This window comes from Periophthalmus magnuspinnatus, chromosome 9 (genome assembly GCF_009829125.3).
Source record: "Periophthalmus magnuspinnatus isolate fPerMag1 chromosome 9, fPerMag1.2.pri, whole genome shotgun sequence".
Lineage (NCBI taxonomy): Eukaryota > Metazoa > Chordata > Actinopteri > Gobiiformes > Gobiidae > Periophthalmus > Periophthalmus magnuspinnatus.
This window is the reverse complement of record NC_047134.1, coordinates 34,555,341-34,576,841: the sequence shown is the minus strand read 5'-3', so window position 1 is coordinate 34,576,841 and position 21,501 is coordinate 34,555,341. Positions and strand designations below refer to the sequence as shown.

At 39.0% G+C, this 21,501-nt stretch overlaps 1 protein-coding gene across 1 annotated transcript; it reads left to right on the top strand.

Annotated features, from left to right (window-relative positions):
* Positions 1 to 6,473: 6,473 nt before the first annotated feature.
* Positions 6,474 to 21,200, top strand: si:ch73-29c22.1 (kelch-like protein 20). The gene is made up of 8 exons (XM_055224515.1): positions 6,474 to 6,576; positions 7,510 to 7,664; positions 9,965 to 10,148; positions 13,063 to 13,206; positions 13,275 to 13,408; positions 15,439 to 15,650; positions 16,657 to 16,763; positions 20,505 to 21,200. The coding sequence occupies exons 1-8, from the start codon at positions 6,554 to 6,556 to the stop codon at positions 20,560 to 20,562; spliced, it is 1,017 nt and encodes a 338-aa protein (XP_055080490.1). The 5' UTR covers positions 6,474 to 6,553; the 3' UTR covers positions 20,563 to 21,200.
* The last annotated feature ends 301 nt before the right edge of the window (positions 21,201 to 21,501 follow it).

Genomic DNA, 21,501 nt, shown 5'->3' with positions numbered 1-21,501 from the left:
ACCCTGAAACCCCCTGATCTCCATTTATAAATGTTCAAATCCGACCGAAACGACTCGATGACGTTTCATTTACAGAGTGAAAAACAGTCGACTGCACTGAACTAACTGTGTCACGTTTATGTAAGATATAAAACGACATTAAACCTCATTTTCACGACAGTTTTACACATTAAATCTCATCCGACTGCGACTGTTTAAGATAAATTATAAAACAAACGGCAACACAAACCCCCAGAAAATAACTGCGCATCACTTTTATTGTTACTCATGTGGTTTCAACTACAACTACAACTACATCATTACACACAATATATTTAAACAAATCAACAAAAACAGAACAAAAATATGCACTTCTGTGTCTGAAATTTAACTCTGAAAAGTGTTTTATATTATTGTCTTTGTGCAGCGGTGGAACGTAACAAAGTAAAAGTAGAAAAGTTCTGTGTTTAAGTACAAATGTGTCTGTGTATCTGTACTTTACGTATATTTCAAAGTGGATAGTTTTACGTTTACTTAACTACGTTTGAGAGAAAGTATTTGTTTTTAAGAGAAAGTATTTGTATTTGACGTGTCTTGTATTAGCGCCCTTAAAAAAGACTCTGAAACCCCGTGATCTCCATTTATAAATGTTCAAATCCGACCTAAACGACTCGATGACGTTTCATTTACAGAGTGAAAAACAGTCGACTGCACTGAACTAACTGTGTCACGTTTATGTAAGATATAAAACGACATTAAACCTCATTTTCACAACAGTTTTACACATTAAATCTCATCCGACTGCGACTGTTTAAGATAAATTATAAAACAAACGGCAACACAAACCCTTGAAGGTAAGATTAGACTGACCAGATTTTCAAAAACTGGGACACAGTTTGGGGGTGGGGTGTTTGGTTATAAAACTGTGAAAAGAGCGTGTAATTAAGAATATTATTATGCATTTGGTCCGTTCATGACTTATTCACGTCTCGCTGTGAGTCACTTTAATCTGAGAGACTTCACTCGGAACAATTGAAACATATTTTTGTGTTTTTTTGAGTCATTTTCAAGTGAGTTTTTCTGTGTTTTGACTGAACAAATAGGCGATTTATGGATCAAATTGGGCGAAAATAGAGATATTTCTTGTGTAAAACTGGGACAAATCGCTGGTTTTGGGTAAATCTGCTGGGACGAGGGACACGGGGCTCAAAAGTGGGACTGTCCCGGGTCAAAATGGACGTCTGGTCACTCTCGGGGAAGATGTTTTGTGACGCGAAGACGCATCAAATCGTGGCATAATTATAACTTTGCTTTGAGCTGAGGATTTAAAGTTGAATCTCACCTCGAGTCACAAGTAACGATACACTAAACTAATAACGATAAAGCGAGTGGTAATCTACTTCTGTTGCTGCAGCTGCCCTGAGTCAGATTGATGGAGTCTTGGCAGCCGTTCAACATTAACCCACACTGACAGGAACGTAAAGCCGCATTACGCTGTTTTCTGATCTGTTTTCTGACATGTTTAACACACAAACCCTGCAGATTTACGCTGAGCTCTTCTCTCAAACAGAAAACGCCCTGTTCCACCTTGTGATGTCATCGTGTGGTGATCCAGGAAGTGCTTTACTCCGTTTTTAAACTCCACACACCGTCATTTCTAGCATCATATGGATCATTTCAGCCCCAGAATTCACTTTTTTTTTTACTAAACTAAAGGTAAAAAGAGGAGGAGTTAACTTGAAAACTACCACTTGATGACATCACAAGGTGGAACAGAGCATTTTGAGCGTTGGAGATAGATAAAGGGTTGCTTACTGAAACAAAACACAACTTCAGGTCTGTTTTTGATGAAATAACAGCATTAGAACATGGTTTAAACCTCACAAGAGTCAATTTTGTGTAACATCTTTAAATTAGTTTGTGTTTCAGTCGTTTCAGACGCACTAAAACTGCGTTAAAGTGTGAAGTGTTAAGTGTTTCTTGCAGATTCGTGTGTTAAAAGTTAAATTTACGAGTGGGATTATCTGGGGGTGAAATAATAGCTCTGTTGCATAATCAGAAATAACTGTTTTCATGGGCATCTTACGTGACGCTGTGGTTTTTCCGGAGCACGGTGACACACACACAGGTGTTGGACTGGACAAGGCGTTCTGTGTACTCGAGGCATGTCTCCTGTACACAGCTGTGCCCTTCACTGTACAGAAGGGTGAAGTACAAGTGACTGTTTATCGGCTCTGGGACCTGGCACCTACGAGGAAAAGACATTTAAGGCGTCGTCATCCATCAGAGTTACAAAAGTGTGAGCGTTTTCTCATTACATCACGAACCGAAGGGACGTCCAATCAGTCCACCATCTGTTTCTTCACAAAACAACGATCTGAATTTAAAAAAAGACTGATTATGTCATGTTTTATGTTTTAAATCGCAAACAGAAACCCTGCGTTCAATCAGCCGCAGCAAAAGTGTCAAGTGGAAGAGTTCCTCGCGGCAGTTTGTATTTGGTTTCCACATTTTATGATAGCATCCCCAATAAACCTTTGACCTTCTAAATTTCGTTTTTTACAGTCAAAGCGCTCGAGCTCCACAGAGCAGAGGGATGAAAACACGAAGGGCAAGAGCAAAGTGGACAGATGTAAGACGCTGCCGAGGCTGAAGGCTGGAGTTCTGTGAGGATTCAACGAGACTGAAAGAAAAGCAGAGAAGAAAAGGAACAAAGGAACATTTAGAACGTCATGAAGAACTGAGATCCTGCTTTTTAGATTAAAGAAGACCACAACAACACATCAACACAACAACAACAACAACGACTGGTAGGAAGCCAGAGCCACACAAATAGAGACAAAGTGTTTAAGTGCTGTCTGATTATGATGCTTTCTTTGTTTTTCTGTGCATCTCGGGTTTTTGTGTCCCTTTAAAATATGTCTTCATGCCTTTTTGAAATATTTTTATAAGATATTTCTGCAGCTATTATTAATATTTTAGTTTTATATTCTTGATTTGCATGATTTTTACATGATTTTTTTAAATTTTTTATTTCAAAACAACTCCAAAACAACTTTTCTCTTATTTTAAACGTCCTGTATTACGCAAAATGGAGTCTTGTGAGGTTTAAGCCATGTTCTAATGTTGTTAGCGCATCAAAAACAGACCTGGAGTTGTGTTTTGTTTCATTCACACATGTTTGAGTCACATCCCCAAAGCTCAAAACGCTCTGTTCCACCTTGTGATGTCATGAAGTGGTGTACTTTTCACATTTTCCAGCTCCTTTTACCTTTAATTCAGTAGAGATTTGCAATTCCAGGAGCTGAAATAATCCAAATGACTCTAAAAATGAAGGTGTATGGAGTTTAAAAACACAGTGGAGCACTTCCTGTATCGCCACTTGATGACATCACAAGGTGGAACAGAGTGTTTTTGTCAGTTTGAGAGAAGAACTAAAGCTTAAATCTGCAGCGTTTGTGTGTTAAACATGTGTGAATGAAACCAAAAACACAACTCCAGGTCTGTTTGTGACGAGGAAACAACATAATAACACAGATCAGCTCTTTAATTATAGTTTTTGTTTTACATTTCTGCAAAAGTGACATAGAAACGGTTCAGTGTTTTGCAAGAATCAACACATTTCAAGACTTTTAGACGAGTTCAGCATCTGCACTTCAGAAAACTTAAGCCTGGAGAGCTCAGTAATGACACTAAACAAATAATGTTTATGTAACGTGTGGTAATCTGCTTCTGTTGCTGCAGCTGCCCTGAGTCAGATTGATGGACTTGGCAGTGATTCTGAACGTAAAGTGTCTGCAAATACCACAAACATAATGTCCCCACACTGAAGCGGCACGAAGCGGCGAGGCGGAGCACCGAGGACATCACTTCACACGACAGACAGTGATAACAGCGACATCTCGTCTGCCAAACTTTCAATTAGCAGCAGCGAGCTCTTTCCATCAGTGTAATGACTTTTACCACGGCACATTGTTATTTTAATGAAACTGAAACTTAAACCAGCCGCTTTAAAGGGACAATATGACGCTTTTTCTGATCTGTTCTAATGTTTCCTCGTCACACACAGACCTGGAGTTGTGTTTTGTTTCATTCGCACATGTTTAACACACAAACCCTGCACATTTAGGCTTGAAAACACTCTGTTTTTACTATAGACCACGTGTCAAACTCAAGGCCCCCGGGCTAAATGTGGCCCCCCACGTCATTTTATGTGGCCGACAACAAGATAAATTTAAAGGTTTGACTGTCTTAAAATATCAGTTTATCAGGAGCTAGTTATACAGCCTTTTTTTTTTTTTTATCTATGGAAATGCAATATTTGTAACTCGAATAAGAAATAAATACAGAGACAGTTAATGAACGAGTTAAAAAAGTAGTCAAATTTATTTTACATGTGGCCCTTGGTGAAAATGTGTTTGACAAACCTGCCATAGACTGTTTATATAAATGGACATAGCTAACCTGCTAGTCGCCACGTTCCAAACAGGAAGTGATCATGTGCGCACTTCCTGTGTCCCTTCATTTTGGTCTTAAATGTTCGTATTAACCCTCTACATGATCCTGGGGTTTTTATTTCACTTTTGTGTCTGTAAATCAAGATATGAACATTAATAACAGACAAATCAGATCCTTCTTTCCCCGAGGTCGCTCCTGTTAGCGTTAGCAACAGGCTTGATTGACAGTGTTGCTCTGTGCTAAACCGCTGGACGGGAAGGAGCATTACCTTCATCAGCCTCGCTCCTGATTGGCTCTTTGGTTGCCATGACACTCGAGGTCAGAATTCCAAATATGTAACTCGACTCCGAATCCCCCGCTGTAACTGCTCCGGCCTCGGCGAGCTTCATTTGGAGCTGAATGCTGCGGGTGACGTCACACTCACTCAGTCACTCCTTCACTAACGGTACAATAAAATGAGCTGTTAATTTGAAAACTACCACTTGATGACATCACAAGGTGGATCAGAGCGTTTTGAGGTTTGGAGATGTTACAGACTAAAAATAAAAACAAACAAAACACAACTCCATGTCTGTTTTTGATGCGCTAACAACATTATAACACGACTTAAAGCTACAAGAGTCAATTACGTGTAATATAGGACCTTTAAAATTCGATTAGACGCACAGTCCTGTTCTGGATGTTGGCGACATGTTGGATAAATATAGAGCGTGTGTTTCGTACAGTATTTAGTTCAGTTACATTTGGCAGGACTTCAACTGTTGTGTTGTCTATTAAAAAAAAAAGAAAACACACACTTTTTTTATCGTAAATTATGGCAGAAAAATACAGAATTCATGTCAAGATTTTTAAAAATATGTTATAATATGAGATAATAAGCACATCTCGTGGGCTGGCTCTGGTGTGTTTGGACAGTTTTGCTTTGTTGTTAATATTAATATTCATTTGCTGTATGGAACTGTGAGGGATAATTCTCCAAATTCTTCACAGAAACAGTTCAAATTCACTGACGTCCCCTCGTTTATCCGTCACCGTGACCCACACCTGTCAGACTCTGCCGCAGTAAGATACTTTTACCACATATATTTATCTTGTTGACACTCCATAACCGTTCGCCTGAAGTTAAATTGGTCATGGGAGGCGTGTTGCGTTACTTTGTGCCGGGCAGAGCGACGGTGACTCATCTGACCAGGAAACAGGATTAGATGGTTAAAAGTTACATTCGTCAAGCGCACAGCGTGAACACGGACGCAATGAGGCCATACGTTTAAACGCCTTATATGACGCTAAATGGAGTCTGTGAGGTTTAAACCACGTTCTAACGCTGTTTCCTCCTCAAAAACATGTTTGAGTAACACTTTATTATCAGTCTGTTACATCTCCAAAGCTCAAAATGTGACGTTCAACCTCGTGATGTCATGAAGTGGTAGTTTTCAAGTTAACTCCTGCTCCTTTTAGCTTTAGTTCAGTAGAAGATCGGCAATTCTAGGGCTGAAATGATCCAAACGATGACATCACAAGGTGGAACAGAGTGTTAAACGTGCGCGAATGAAACAAAACACAACTGCAGAACATTGAAACAGATCGGAGAAAAGTGTAAAACGAGCCCTTTAAGCAAGATTGAGATTCAGTCACTTCAGCTTTACATTTTACATCCTAAAACCCTTCGGTCTGTTTTATTTTGATCAATTCCTGCGTGATGTCGAGAAACTTTTAACGATGCGGCTCCCTCATAATGACGCAGTGACTTTGGAGCGACTCGTGCAGAATTTGAGGGACAGAAAGTGAGCTGTTGACCTGACGCCTGTGGAATGCCAGTTGTTCGGATGGAAGCAGAAACTGGGGAGTGGAGGAGCAGGAGGAGGAGGAGGTGGAGGAGGAGGCGTCTTGGGTTTCAGTGCTGCAGTGATGTAGAATGAATCAGGAGGGGACGTCCTCGCGGGGGGCGGGGGGCTGTTGGAGGTCATAAGTCCGATGTCTTTCCGAGCAGAAATCTGGAGACGCTCATTAGACGAACGACTCGAGGGAAAGATTTGGGTGGACGACCAGTGGGACAACTTCACCAAAGTCAAAGAAGTTCTGGTTTGAGTCAGGGCCTGAAAAAGACAGAACAAACATGGGAGTGTACGATGAACAAGGGTAAGACAGTGCTTTATGTAGAAATGTTTGAAAAAATATTAATTCTGGGTGTCTTTCAAGTGATTTTGGTACCAGAATATTTGGTTTACGATACCGATATTCAGGGGTTTCAGGCAAATGAGTCTTTCCTGATTTGGAGGGGTTTGATTGGACCTTTCCCCGTTTAAAAGATAGAACATTTTTTCTTTACGGTGACGAAGGAAACTCATGAATACCTCAACAATATTTCTACACACCTGCAACGCTGCATGGATGAATGAAAAAACATAAAATACTATTGTTATTCTAAATACTTTTTGAGCTGCTACTGCCTGAAAACTTTGTGCAGATTCTCAGGACCCACAATGCATCAAAACTTACGTTATTAAGAGTTGTTTTTTTTCTCAATACCAGCCCTTTTCATGGATTCCAGCTTCATGTTTTATGCTTTCACCGTTCAGAAGATCAGATACTATATTGCACGGGATGTTTTGTCCGTTTTTGGCAGAAACTTTAGTAAATACACACTGAAAGAAGTGGAAAACCAATGCTAATCTTTGCCGTTAGTCTCACAGGAGGCTATAGGTAACTTTGTGTTTCTAATTTACATTTTCTGCAGTTTTATTTCACATTTATTGTTTAATCGTCCTTACCTGTGCTCAGACACTAAAGTAAAGGTGTGAGCTCTAAACTAAGACGGTCAAATGTCCAACCAGACTGACCTAAATGTAAATAGTACTTGTAAAAGGGCTTGGACTTCACAGTATTTAAACGTGTTATTCCATCACTCTGGCCCCACTGCAGCAGAAACTCTGTGGTGTGACCTTTTATTCACCGATACAAACGTAATGAACCGACACAGACCGTCTTCTTGTATGTTCTGATGTTACTTTACAGATCATTTCCACGACTGTATCCCTGAATAATCACATTTGTCTTGTTATGTGTGTCCAGGGCTGCCATTCAGGAGCCAGAGCCGCGTCACATGGTCATTAAACAAAACTTAATCTCACCAAAGCGGCGCCGATCCATGCCCTCGCCCCGATCTCCACGTGAACGCCTCAGCAGAGTCCCGCCTAAAGATGTTTTCAATAACATGATGTTTATGGGTGGGTATACAGTAAATGTGCAGTGTGTTTAGACAAATTAAAGTGTTGACTCAGATTTACAGAGAAATAACCAGAGGCGCTCAAGGACAAGGTCAAACAAACTGTTTATTTGTGAACATCATAAACAGTTTGCGTCTTATATTCATGCATAAATACTTCATATACATAAGACTGAATATCCGGCAGTAAAAAGCCTGTTTTTGTTATTTTGCGTTGTTTTTTTTCCTTGAGTGATGCCAAAAAGAGCGAGCTGTGTCTGTGCGAACGCTCGTGTACGTTAAATGTTCTGTTTTTTTTGCCAAATTCTAAAAACAGTCCCTATATTCTCACAAAACAACAACAAAAGTACACAGTTATATTGATTAGTGATTACATGATATAATTGTTCATGTGTGAGTTAAAGACCCTCCTAAACCAGTGCGTCGGACTCAAATAAACAGTAAAATATGACCATTTCTATTTAACCAGCTATTCAATTCAATTTATTCTGTACTTGTTAAATTCATGCAGTGTTTTATTTTTTTATTTATTTTTTTTAAACAACAGCTACTTGGATTAATTGGACTCATATTTGTGAACTAATTAAGCAGTGGAATAATCATTATCTGCACTGTTCCTCACAATCATGCACTGATGGAGGAGGTTGTGTAACTAAATTGCATAAAAATGATTCAAAAAACAAATATATTTCATGTTTTTGCGAATTTCAAAGAGTAGGTCCTTATATTCTCAAGAAAAAAACAGTTATTATAGTTATTACATGATATAATTGAGAGAAATTCCTAAACCAGTGCGTCTGTCTCATATAAACAGCAAAACATGATTTATTTTTCACAATGGTCAACTTTATATAAGGCAAATACACACACACACTTAGAATACACACGTGCACATTTACACACTTAAGCTTCTGATATACAAAAGTGTTTATTGTGCAAATACACTGCCTGGCCAAAAAAAAAGCTCGACACACTTATAAAATGCTCTTTCTTTCACTATTAAACACAGCCCTGAGTTCTACTGTTGTTTTTCTTTGATTTGATTTCACCAAACGTTTAAGTGTCTCTTTATCTCGATCATTCACTCGAAGTCGATCGGTCTCCACTGTCCGTCCAGTTTTTAATAATGCGTTGGACAGTTCCTAACCCAGTTTTAGTCGTTTCTGCTTCTCCTTAAACAGCAAAAGATGAAGTTTAAATCTGTCATTGTAGAAGTTATTATTCTGTAAAGCACTTTGAATTACTTTGTGTATGAATTGTGCTGTACAAATAAACTTGTCTTGCCTGGAAATGAAGATGTTTGTCTTGGACGAGCAGCCAAACATCTTCACTTCTACAACAATTTTTCCAGTGACAGATTTAAACTTTGTCTTTTGCTCTGGATCAGACCTGGACGACTGAGGGACGACACAAACAGTCTCCTCAGATGTTTTCTCTGTTTGATGCCAGAGATTTGACTCTTCTCAAACAGACAAACATCTTTTCCACGACCACAGGATGTGTCTTTCCACATGTTTAAGAAACGAGAAGCAGCTCATTGCACCAGTTGGGGTTAAATAACTTGTTGCAGCTGAAAGATAATCATCCCTGCAGTGATTATCCAACAGGAGGCTTGGACCTATTTGCTCAGTTAAATCCAGGTTGTGGCTTTTTTTCTGGCCAGGCAGTGCACATTTCTGTTTACATATGTTTACCAGGATGTGATGAAATATAAAATCCAAATCCACTTTATTTATATGGCACATTTCACAAACAAATGCAGTTTCCAAAGTGCTGCACAAATACATTATAAAATCAAATAGCAAAATCAAAATAATAAATATGTATATAAAAGCAATAAAACAATTACCAATAAAACAATAAAATCTAATAAAAACAATAGGAACAAATCAATAAAAGACAGAGGACCACACGACTCACGCAGAGTTAAAAGCCACAGAGTAAAAGTGGGTCTTAAGACGAGACTTAAAACACTTAAAACATTTGGACCGGCCACAGAAAAGGCTCTGTCTCCTCTGGTTTTAAGTCTCGTCTTAGGCCCCACGAGCTGGAGCTGGCCCTCGGACCTCAGTGTGCGTCGGAGTATAAATTTGGATGAGGTCAAAGATGTGATCAGGGGCCGGTCCATTCAAAGCTTTAAAAACAAACAATAAAACCTTAAAATCAATTCTAAAATGAACAGGGAGCCAGTGCAAAGACGCAAGAATTGGAGCGATGTGTTCATGTTTTTATTTCTAAAACCATTAGAGGTTTTATGTATTTTACCCCGACACAAATCTCACGTCGTGTGTTGTGTTGCAGTGGGCGGCTGGAGCACACAGGACCCCTCGTGTCAGGTCGAACAGTTCTGCTCTGAGTATAATGAATGGAGAGGTGCTGCTCGGATGCCGACGCGGCGTGGAGGCGTGGCTGTGGGGACCCTCGGGGGCCACATCTACACCGTGGGGGGGGAGGACCACGCACGTCGTTACAGTAATGTAGAGAGGTGAGACGTTTACACACTTTTTCATGTTGTTCTTCTTCTGTTCAAGAATCACTGAGCTTTAAGAAGACTGAATCCCCCTCGGGAACAATTAATATTTCAATTTGTCATATGCAGCGTTTGATGCCAAGTGCAGCTAAATCCATAAGACGAAGCAATTAGAATGTTTAATTTTAGTTTGAGTTGGTTTTCAGCTAATGTGTGAGCTTAAAACACGGCGTCTAATTATTGTGTGTCTGGATGCACACGTCTGTTTAAATGTAGAGGTTTGAAATAGTCACAGCTGAGCGTTCAGGGGGAGGGGGCTGTAAATATATAATGATAATGGTTCAGATTTCTCCCGGTGAGCAGCGAGCAGAGCGACTATTGAGTGTTTATGTGGGTAATAAAGACAGGAATCAAAACACAGATGAAAATAGCGATGGAGAATCAGGATATAAACGTCGCTAATGGTGTCGTTGGGTCTCAATACTCAGGAAAAACTGCTCGACACTTGATACCAAACCCATAATGATAAAAACACACATCTTTTTAGACTTGGGGGTGTCCAAACTATGGCCCAAGGACCAAATGCGGCCCTCAGACCAGTTTTTATTGGTCCAATTCATCATAATCAGCACTTTTTTAAGGTGAATTTGAGTAATCCTACGGATATAACCTAAATAACATCACATTTTATTGTCGTACAGAGCTAATATTAATATTTCAAGCCTTAAGTGTGAAGCCAAAACTATGTTAAATGCACCGTCTGAGTTAACCACTGGTTTTTGTCGAACATTTTTCAAAATATGGCCCAGGTTTTAGACAACAGAAGGTCATTTTCAACACAAAATCAGTCCAAATCTGAGTTAGACAGCTTCTTATCCAACTTCTGACATAAACAATAATCAAAACCTTTCTAAAACTACAGGTTCAAAGGTCAAACTTGGTCTTGTGTACATCTGTGATTCAGGACTGATACTTGTTAAACCTATTACCTCATTCAGTATCCGAGTATTGATTTTCTGACAAGCCTTTTAGCTAATGCACCGCACAGTACAAGAGAACGGTGAAACAGCATCTTCTTTGCCAACCTTTATCTCAGCTACTCAGAGGAATTGATCGATTGCACTGTGGTCCTTTGCCGTGTGAAACAGCAGGGGTCAGTATAAAACAGAACCACGACCTCACCCCAAAGCGAACCTCACGATAACTAACCATCCGTATAATATTCTACGGCATTTAGTGTGCGGTGCCCTTTTCCCTGCACATACAGACGCTGCTCTGGCTTTATTACTTTCACTGGTGATTTTCAGATGTCTCGTGGAAGTGCGTTTGGCCGTGTTCCAGATTCCCATGGAGGGCTATTCGTCTGCTCACCAAAAGCCTGTCTGTTGACCCTGCAGGGAAATACCCAGCCCGTGCTAATAATCCTGAAATACCCTCAAGCAGCGAGCTATTATTCCGTCACCTGGTGCACTGGAGCTTTCTGCACTTGTTAAAATCATGCAGTGTTTTTATTTTTTTGAAAACAACAGCTATTTGGATTAATTGGACTCGTATTTGTGAACTAATTAAGCAGTGGAATAATCATTATCTGCACTGCTACTCACAATCAAGCGCTGATGGAAGAGGATGTGTAACTAAATTGCATAAAAACGACACAGAAAACAAATATATTTTGTGTTTTTGATTTAAAAAATGCAAGATTTCATCCAGCAACATCACCTCGCACAAAATAATGACTAATCTGTTATTGAAAAAAGAATCGATTAGCACTGATTGGCAGAATAATCCTCTGTTACCTTCATTCACTGCAGTTTATTTCAGAGGATTGTGTTCGATCTATGTCCTTAAATGGATATATATTGATTTCACACTGTAGGACTTGCGTACATTAGAAAACATCGGGCGTACGCGGCTCCTTTCAGACACTTAAACCTCTTTCCGGTGCATTATTCACTCACTGCAGTCATTTATACCACGTTATACTTCATTACTTTAATGCTTTACTGTTTCACTCACATTCTGCGTTTAATTTCTATGGTCAACGCCGCGTGTACATAATTAACCTCGTGTTTTCTAACCTCCAGTTACATTCCAGTGCACAAAAAGTGAGTAAAGTGTCTTGCTCAAGGGCTTAACATGTGTATGAAGTGAATATGTAAAGCTACTACGCTACTATTACCTCGATTACTCTATAACAGGGGAGTCGCTGAGGGCCACAGCAGCAAAATCAAGGGCCAGATGTGTAAAAATGTAACCGAATGTCGACGTAGACTGTACCGACCGCCTCATAACACAAAAAACACACAGGTTTTTCTCCTCAAAGCACAAACTTGTATTCACCTTCACCTTTCTTCCTTCCAACTTCCTTCCACGCCGACAATTTTCCTCTTCGTGAACATTTTGTGATGATTATTTGCAAATATTTCTCAGTTCCACTTGCTGGGAAAATCTCATTAGTTTATTGTCAGTGCAAACATTAAAGCAGCAGAGACTTATTTTAAAATGACAGTCATGCCTTTTCATTTATTTTCTCGCAGGCCACATAAAATGACATGGCGGTCCGCATTTGGCCCCCGGGCCTTGAGTTTGACACATGTGCTCTATAATATCTGCACTTTAAATACTTGTACTTTTTACTCTTTAAACAGGTACTTAAATACTTTTACTTAAATAGATTTGTTCATGTGATACTTTTACTTTTCACTCTTAAAGTTCATTTTTAAACAGACACTTTATTACTTTTACTTAAGTAGATTTGTTCACGTGATACTTGTACTAATACTTTTCTGTCTTATCATCAGTTCTTATTCTTCATGTTTTATAAGAGCTACTCTGTTCTAAATGAGCTTGTGTCCACATGAAGTAGTTGTTGGTAGTTGTTTTGTGCCGTTTCCCTCGTTACCTCCCAGAATCCCTCTGTTTCCTGCAGGTACAGCCCCGACACAGACAGCTGGAGCACAGATGTCGCCCCCTTGAGCAGCCCCCGCAGTGGAGTGTGCCTGGTGGAGATGGACGGGTACCTGTACGCCATCGGAGGACACGACGGCATCACGGCTATAAATACAGTGGAGAGGTACTGGGTGTGATGTAACAGAGAGAAACAAAATGGCGTCCGACTGACTGAGCGTGTTTTCTCTTTAGGTATGACCCAAAAATGAACTCGTGGAGCAAACAAATAGCAATGTCCACGAGGCGGAGCAGAGCCGTGGCCGCTGTGCTGAACGGAAAACTCTACGTGATGGGAGGAAATGATGGAGATATGGCTCTTAACTCAGGTATAAAGCCCCGTAATGTGGCTTTAGAAGAGGAGGGAGGGAAGAAATTGATTGATATTGTTACTATTGACCAAAATATGTCTCATTTTTAATCAATATCATGACATTTAACACTTTAACAAATTAAAAACACTTGTGTGAAATAGTAAAAGCCAAAAGTAAAAGCTAAAAGTGAAATACTTTTGCATTTTATTGTTAAAGTACATTTTTAAACAGGTACTTAAATACTTTTACTTAAGTAGATTTGTTCACGTGATACTTGTACTTTTTACTCTTTTAAACAGGTACTTAAATACTTTTACTTAAATAGATTTGTTCATGTGATACTTTTACTTTTCACTCTTAAAGTACATTTTTAAACAGACACTTCAATACTTTTACTTAAGTAGATGTGTTCACGTGATACTTTTACTTTTTACTCTTTTAAACAGGTACTTAAATACTTGTACTTTTTACTCTTTTAAAACAGGTACTTAAATACTTTTACTTAAATAGATTTGCTCATGTGATACTTTTACTTTTTACCTCTGTATCTGTACTTTTACTTAAGTAACAAAACTGAGTACTTCATCCATCACTGCTTTTTATTTTGATATTTTCTACCTCCAGATGTTACGCTTTAGTTTAAACTTTACTCTAAGTTGTTCAATTAAATTACAGTTATGGCAAAATAAAGAACATTATTACATTTCTATTAAATTATAAAAGTACAAAAGATTCATAAAACACGCTGCTCGTAACTGACGCAACATTTTAACAAAACAAAAATATTCAATCAACAGCCGTAGCGAGTAACTGCCGTGTTAATGGGCAATTACACATTAACAGGAATCAATAAAATGAGCTCATCACAAACCAGAAAACACTGACTGAGAACACGATCAGCTCTACGAGGAAACTGATGCCACGTTAACTCACAAAACCATCTGAGAAAATCAATAATAATATGAAAAAAATGTGCAAAACTTCAATTTCCTCCCTGTTTTTTTTTATGTACATGAGACGTTCTTTTTAACGTGTCTTCCAAACTCTTCCAAACCTGTCCTGAATAATATTTAGTCCAAAATCTCCTCCACAACTCAGTAACATGTTAGATTTATGTGAGACGTAAGCGCACACAGTGACCTTGGCAAAAATAAACTGGGGTAATGTTATGTAGACACGACTATTTCAGTCTATGGGAAATACAAGCCACGAAAGTTCCCATAACCTTTTTCAGTCTTGCGTCAGAAGTGAAAAATTGCAGTAAAATTAAAAGAAATTACCGTAAATTTCGGACTATAAGCCACGACTTTCCCCCTCACGCTTTGAACCCTGCGGCCAACACAACAGTGCGGCGTATTTATAGAATTTTACTGGACAACGGCCACCGGGGGGCGCGCTCTAGCTGTAAACGTAAAAGTGAGACAGACGTGGGGAAAGATTATGCTCTGAGGAATTCACTAGTTTTGATTTTGAATGGTCATTTTGCGCATCATGCCACGCCCTCGTCATGGAAAACACTTGAAGAAATGGATGTGATGCAGTTTTTAAGATAAAGAAGGAAATAGAGCCACTGCACGTGAGCTCGGCATCAATGAATCCAACTCGGTCGATGTAAAAAGACGACAAAAGGAAGTAAAAGCAGAGGCCCGTGTTGGTGCAGCTTTATTTTCTAAACCTGCAGGTGTGTTCATCCCGTGTTGATGTCGTGTCGGTGCCAATTTTCAGGCACAGTTTTTAAAAAAGCGTGTCCGTGTAGCGTCTTTCTGTGTAAATATCTCACGTTACAATATGAAAACCTGCGGCTTATATTCAGGAGCGGCTTATATATGTGCAAAATTGCTTTTCTTTTCAAATTTAGCAGGTGCGGCTCATATTCAGGTGCGCTCTATAGTCCCAAATTTACAGTAGGTGATGCAGCTTTAGAGACGGATTTAGGTTTTTGTGACGTTACAACACAACACCCACGCGTTTATGTAACAGTTTACTCTATATCACCACATGTACACGAGCTTCTGTGACATCTCTGCTCTTTAAACGGTCCCCAGTGGAGTGCTACAACCCGCAGGACGGTACCTGGTCCATCTGCGCCCACATGCTGAGTCCCAGGGAGGGGGCGGGCTGCGCTGTGTACCTGGGGCGCATCTACGTGGCGGGGGGTAAAGACGAGCTCCACCTGAACCTCTGCTCCGTCGAAAGGTTTGACCCGGAGACGTCAAGGTGGACTCCTGTGAAACGCATGAGGAGTAAAAGAAACAACGTAAGACTCGGGTCACGTGATGCACACACACAGGGCTGGACATTTAACTTAAATTATGTGGATTTTTTAATGTAACAAGCCTCGTCTATGTGTGTCCCCAGATATAACAACTGTAAAGATTTATGCATAATTTAAGAACAAAAAATAGTACATAATGGTCAAGTTGTTTATGATTTTATTAGGGTTTTTTATTTGTCTCTTAAGCTCATTATCCAATCACAGAACAGAGCCTCTCATTTAAACTAAAACCAGTTGAAAATAAACATAAAATGACACTGATCTTCTCTGATCTGAACACCATCCTGACTCAGTGCTAGTGCAGCCGCTGCAGCTCAGGGAGTGACTTCTGGAGGTTTTGAGTTTTTCAGTTGTAAGTTTGATTTAGTGTTTAGTGGCAACACAGGTTCAATTTTAGTTTGTTTTATACCAGTGGTTTTGGCTGCACATTTAGTCCCACAAGTCACATAATATATAAAAAAAAAAAAAATTAAATTGAAAAAAAAAATAACACCAACAAAAGGTAAATGTTATTGTTTTTGTTTTTTTTGGTTTTTTTTTAATATACATATATTTCTTATGTCTGTAAGGCATTATTATTATTATTATTTTTTTTTTTTTTTTTATTATTATTATTATTTTATTTTTATTTTTTTATTTAACTTTTATTTATTTTGTTTTTATTTGCTTTTTTGTTTTGTTTTTTTCATTTTATTTGCCCATAAAAAGAGGATCTCGGGGAAAACAGATGGAGGTGTGGGTTTTAAAAAGAGGAAAAATGTAATCAAAATGTAAATTATATAACTGCAGATGATATCAACACTTGAATAAACAAAAATGTCATCACAAAAAAAGTCAAAAGTAAAGGTTTAAATTCCTCTTTAAATGCAAAACACTTCCCTGGTACCACACTGAGTTAGTAAAAAGCACAATGTCCAGCCCTGGCTGCACATTTAGTTTTGTTTTTAAATATAATCTCACCAATTAAACTTTTCTTTTCCTCGGTCAGGTGTCTCTCGTCGTGTTCAATGGAGCGTTACTCGCCGTCGGAGGCTCAGACGACCTCACTGACCTGAAGACGATGGAAATATACTGTCACGAGTCCAACACGTGGAGGTAAAAGTCCAATTAGTTTAAATGTGCTTCTGTTTCACATCTGCCAATCAGGACAAGTGAGACGCTGAAGCACCTGTCTTATCAAAAAGTGTAAAAAGTGTTAAAGTTTTCAGTTGTTTAGGCTGAAACTAAGTGAAATAAATAACTCAATAAGTCTGAATCGGAGATATTTATCAGCTCTGAGCTCAAACGACTCGAGATTTAGGGCCGGAAAATTAAAGACACATTTATTACATTTGTGCTTAATGTTTTAAAGCAAAATCGACTTTTCAGAGCTTTATTATAGCAGCTTTCCCTTCTCTTTTCTCTTTTTCATCACTTATTTTCAAGACGCCATCGATCCCTGTCTTCACCACTTTCCCACAGCTCTGTGCTAACTTACATTCTTCAATTTTATTTTCTTAATCGATGATACGTGTAGGATTTGTCGGCGTCGTGTCGTCTTTTTGGTTAGTGTGATCTGCAGCTGTCCATAGGGGGCGCCAACAGCCACACGGCGCTTTAATGTGCAAATGTTTACAGCGACGTCAGCTCCTATTGGACGCCACAGTTTTGTAACACGGAAATCAGCGGACATATTTCTTTTATTAAGTCGTTTTAGATTAATGTTGTGATTTAAAATGTGCAAATTATAACAAAATGATCCACAGTGTCGTAGATTATAAATATAGAGCGACATAAGCACAATATGTCTGACTTAAGAATCAAAATCAAATGAATAAAGCTGCCAAAAGACAATAATCAAATGCATTTCATAACATGTTTTTAGATGGGTTTTTTTAGAAATGTAAGCTACAGTGTTGGATTAGTAGGTTTTGTACACAATAAGGCGCACACATCATCACATTGCCCTAAAATAACCATCGAAAAGCTGCCGTTTCAAAAGCAAAAGCACATCCAAAACAAACTAATCTTGAGCGTTTAAATGTTTGGAATATTTTGCTGACATTTAATGAATGCTGAAAGCCCAGAGTCATCATACCGCCATAACAAAACAAACGCTTCTACATGATATTTGAGTGTTTTTGTGAGGCTGGAGGAGAGAACAGCCTGTTTCAGCCTCACACTGAGCTGTTTCTGCTCAGAGACAAACACATTCTCCTCTGTGACCCGTTCTAACGCAGCATGAACAAAAACACACTTTATGGTGTTCACGCTATGTAACTTAAGCAAATCTTTTACATTTTTAATATCGCGTGTGTTTTCATTTCACTCACATACAGACTCAGACCCAGAAACGCGTTCAAGCCGCACACAGTCGCTCATTAAGGATTCGTGGTCCTTCGAGAGCTTTGAGCTACAAACATCTGCTGCAGCATCTCCACCGCTGTTTGACCAAGGCTTTTGTCTCAGCTCAAACTCATTTATCTGTAAACACGAGGCTCTTACACTGATAAACACAGAACATTTACCACATTTTATGCATTTATTTCATCACAACTGAACCTAAATCATAATCAGAGCCGTCGTAAAGACTGAAAACAACTAAATATTCTATGTTATTTTAGTTTAGACTAAACACGGTCTGAAAAACTGTACAGTTGTCCCTCGCTATATCGCGGTTCACCCTTTGCGGTCTCGCTGTTTCGTGGATTTTTTTAGGAATGTAGACCATTGTGTCGTGCGTCCTGATTGGCTGTTGGACTGTAGACCATTGTGTCGTGCGTCCTGATTGGCTGTTGGACTGTAGACCATTGTGTCGTGCGTCCTGATTGGCTGTTGGACTGTAGACGGTAAAGATCCATCCATTTTCCTCCTCTCCTCTTACCTGAGGCCGGGTCTAAACAGGGACTCCCAGACTTCCCTCATCCCAGACACTTCCTCCAGCTCCTCCAGTGGGACCCAAAGCCGCTCCCAGACAAATGTTATAAAATGTGCGATATTTACATAATAAATCACAGTTACAGTTTATTTCCCTCAAACGGTTCAGCTCGAGTGTGAATGTTTTTGGTTCTTGGGCGATTTCTTTTGAACCTGCACGTCTGCACATCGCCGTCAACGCATCAACATCGACGCATCAACATCGACACATCAACATCGACGCATCAACATCGACGCATCAATACTGCACAGACTCTGCATTTTCAGGGCTGGATGGTCACGTGAATCATCGATCGAGAAGAGATCACGACCTCGGTCAATCTCGAGCGCGTTCTGACGAGCACAAAAATCAACAAAAAACAAAAACTCAAAAAGATTTCTCTTTTATGAACCAATAATTGCAGCAACTGACATGAATGTAATCATAAAAAAATGTATTCATTCTCCGCATTACAATTATAAATAATCTGATAATAACCTGTGGAGGAAGAAATACTCAAAAGCAAAACAGTACTCAAGTAAAAGAACATGAAAAATCTACTGAAGTAAAAGTATTAAAGTACTTGTTTAAAAATGTACTTAAACAGTAAAAAGTTAAAGTATTTTTCACAGATTGAGTCGAATAAAACTTCAAATGTGGTGATTTGGACGATTTGTGCTGGACTTTGTTCAAAAGAAACAACTGAATTATTATTTAATTTTATTTTTACTTTGCTCAAACTATAAATGTGTTAAAAATAAACCCTCAGCCTCAAACAAAAATGAAAAATACATTAGCACTTAGTAGGAACTTATGGTGGTCGATACTTGACAAGATTTTAGAAGATTAATTTGCCAAATAACAGCAAATGTTTTAATATTGTGGATTATACAAAATCTTTTTTCTAACTCCAATAGCAACAATTTACTCCTCAATAAAAACACTATAATTAACATTCACTTAATATGACATACTACGATAAGTACCAGTACTAGTACCAATAATTATTAGTACAAGTATCACTTCTTGTACCACTATAAGTACTGCTGTAAGTACCACTAAGTACCGCTATTAGTTATACATTAAGTATCAGTAAGTATCAGTATAAGTACCAAGATACTGGTAGATATCAGTATAATTACCACCACAAGTACCACAGTAACTACTACCATAAGTACTAGTCAAGTATCTACTAACTACCGCCATAAGTACCTAGTAAGTCCCGGACCCTATTTTAAAGTGCGCCCAAAAATACTTTTACTTTTCAGTCCAGTCCAGTTAAATGTAGTGGAGTAAAAAGTACAGATACTGCTCTCAGATGTAGTGAAGTACAGGACTTTACTACTTGTACTCTGATACATCCCAGCAGTGATAAGAAACAGAACAGAGCCAGATCTGGTTACATAACTGAATGAGCTGTATGGATTGGTATTTGAGTATTGATTACTTTGATAAATCATTCAAATCATTGCGTACACTTCATTTATCAAACGCCTTTGTGCCTAATATGAGGTGAATCCGTTTGTTACAGTGTTTTGTCCGTTTACAGCACAAACGCACTGAGTCAGAGAAACACTCCTGCTGAAAATAGTCATTATTATGCAAACTCTTGACTGGGAAAATGTTTCTTAAGGTGAGTGTCAGCTTTGACCTGTCCCGAATCGATGACTAACTGCAACTGCGAGCCTTTCATTGCAGTAATTGCTTTCTCATTAAAGTGAAAAGTGACATAGATTACCGTAATTAATGCTACAAGTTGCCATAGACTGTCCAAAGGAGTTAGGCTTGAGATCGTGATGCTGAAAATGAAGACTGTCTCGCTCACGGACAGATAAATGTAACCACTTGATGATTCATGCACTCAGCTTCCATATACTGCAAATGTATGGCTTTAGGCGGCATCCGACTGACATTTTCTGTTCCTTTTTGTCTGTTTTTAGACACTATGGAAGCATGAAGAGAAAGCATCCAGGAGGCAGAGTGGCTGTGCTGTGCTGAGAGCCACAGTCAGAAGGACACGAGTGTTAGAGAGATGGCTTAATGGACGCACGCCTCGCTCGGTGCATTGTGCGACGGTTCAGACCAGGCAACAAAATGGCTGAATAATGCAAGAGTTCACAGGAAAATGAGACACATCATGGTATTAGTCAAAGCTGGAGCGGCTCTCACAAAACGACAGCATTCAATTAAAACACAACGAGCTTTACAAGTGTTACATGACGCTGCTGCTGCTTTTGTCTGGTGTTTTGTACAAGGCTGTGTTACTTTGACTCTTATTTTTAATGGCTGTTGTTAATATTAACCGTGTTTAGACTAGTCACTGTTATTTAAAAAATGTAGATGAAACGAGATGAAGTTTGAAATGTGTGAAGTGCCATAAAACTACAGACTGTAAATATGAATATTTTGCTGAATAATGTGTAAATGCATGACAGAAAGAAATGAAAATAAAGCTGTAGGTGTTTGTAAAGGGACAAGATGCAAAGATGCTTCTGTAAGTCTGTGTATTTAGAGAATGCATGAGTGTTTTTTAGAAATAAAAGAGACAATGGTTTAAAACAGAAAGGTTTATCAGTATGTGCAAAGAGATAAAGATGAAATAAAGTGAAACGTTGTGTTGTTCCGCTCTTCCTCACACACCACGGCTCTCTGTGTGATTATTGTGCTGTCGGCTCCTGTAAATAATCACTGACAGAGGAGAAGACAAACTGTGTTTAAAATAAAACACTCGTCTGCAGGATCATGTCTGTGGGAAAGAGACAGAGGAAGAGTGAGCTGTGACTGGAGCAGGGAAACCATATAAGTCTCTGTGTGGGCTTTAATATGATGACGCTCTGCTCGTCCCCCAGAGGAGTAAAGGGCTGAAACATGGAGAGACTGAGCTTCAGCAGACGGCACAGCTTCAGCAGAGTGAGCAGCTTCAGCAGAGTGAGCAGC

Coding starts and splice junctions, on each gene's coding strand:
- si:ch73-29c22.1 (XM_055224515.1), top strand. CDS start 6,554: ATGGGAGTGTACGATGAACAAGG. Junction 6,577..7,509: donor GGAGTGTACGATGAACAAGG/GTAAGACAGTGC, acceptor ATGTGTGTCCAG/GGCTGCCATTCAGGAGCCAG. Junction 15,651..16,656: donor TGAGGAGTAAAAGAAACAAC/GTAAGACTCGGG, acceptor TTCCTCGGTCAG/GTGTCTCTCGTCGTGTTCAA.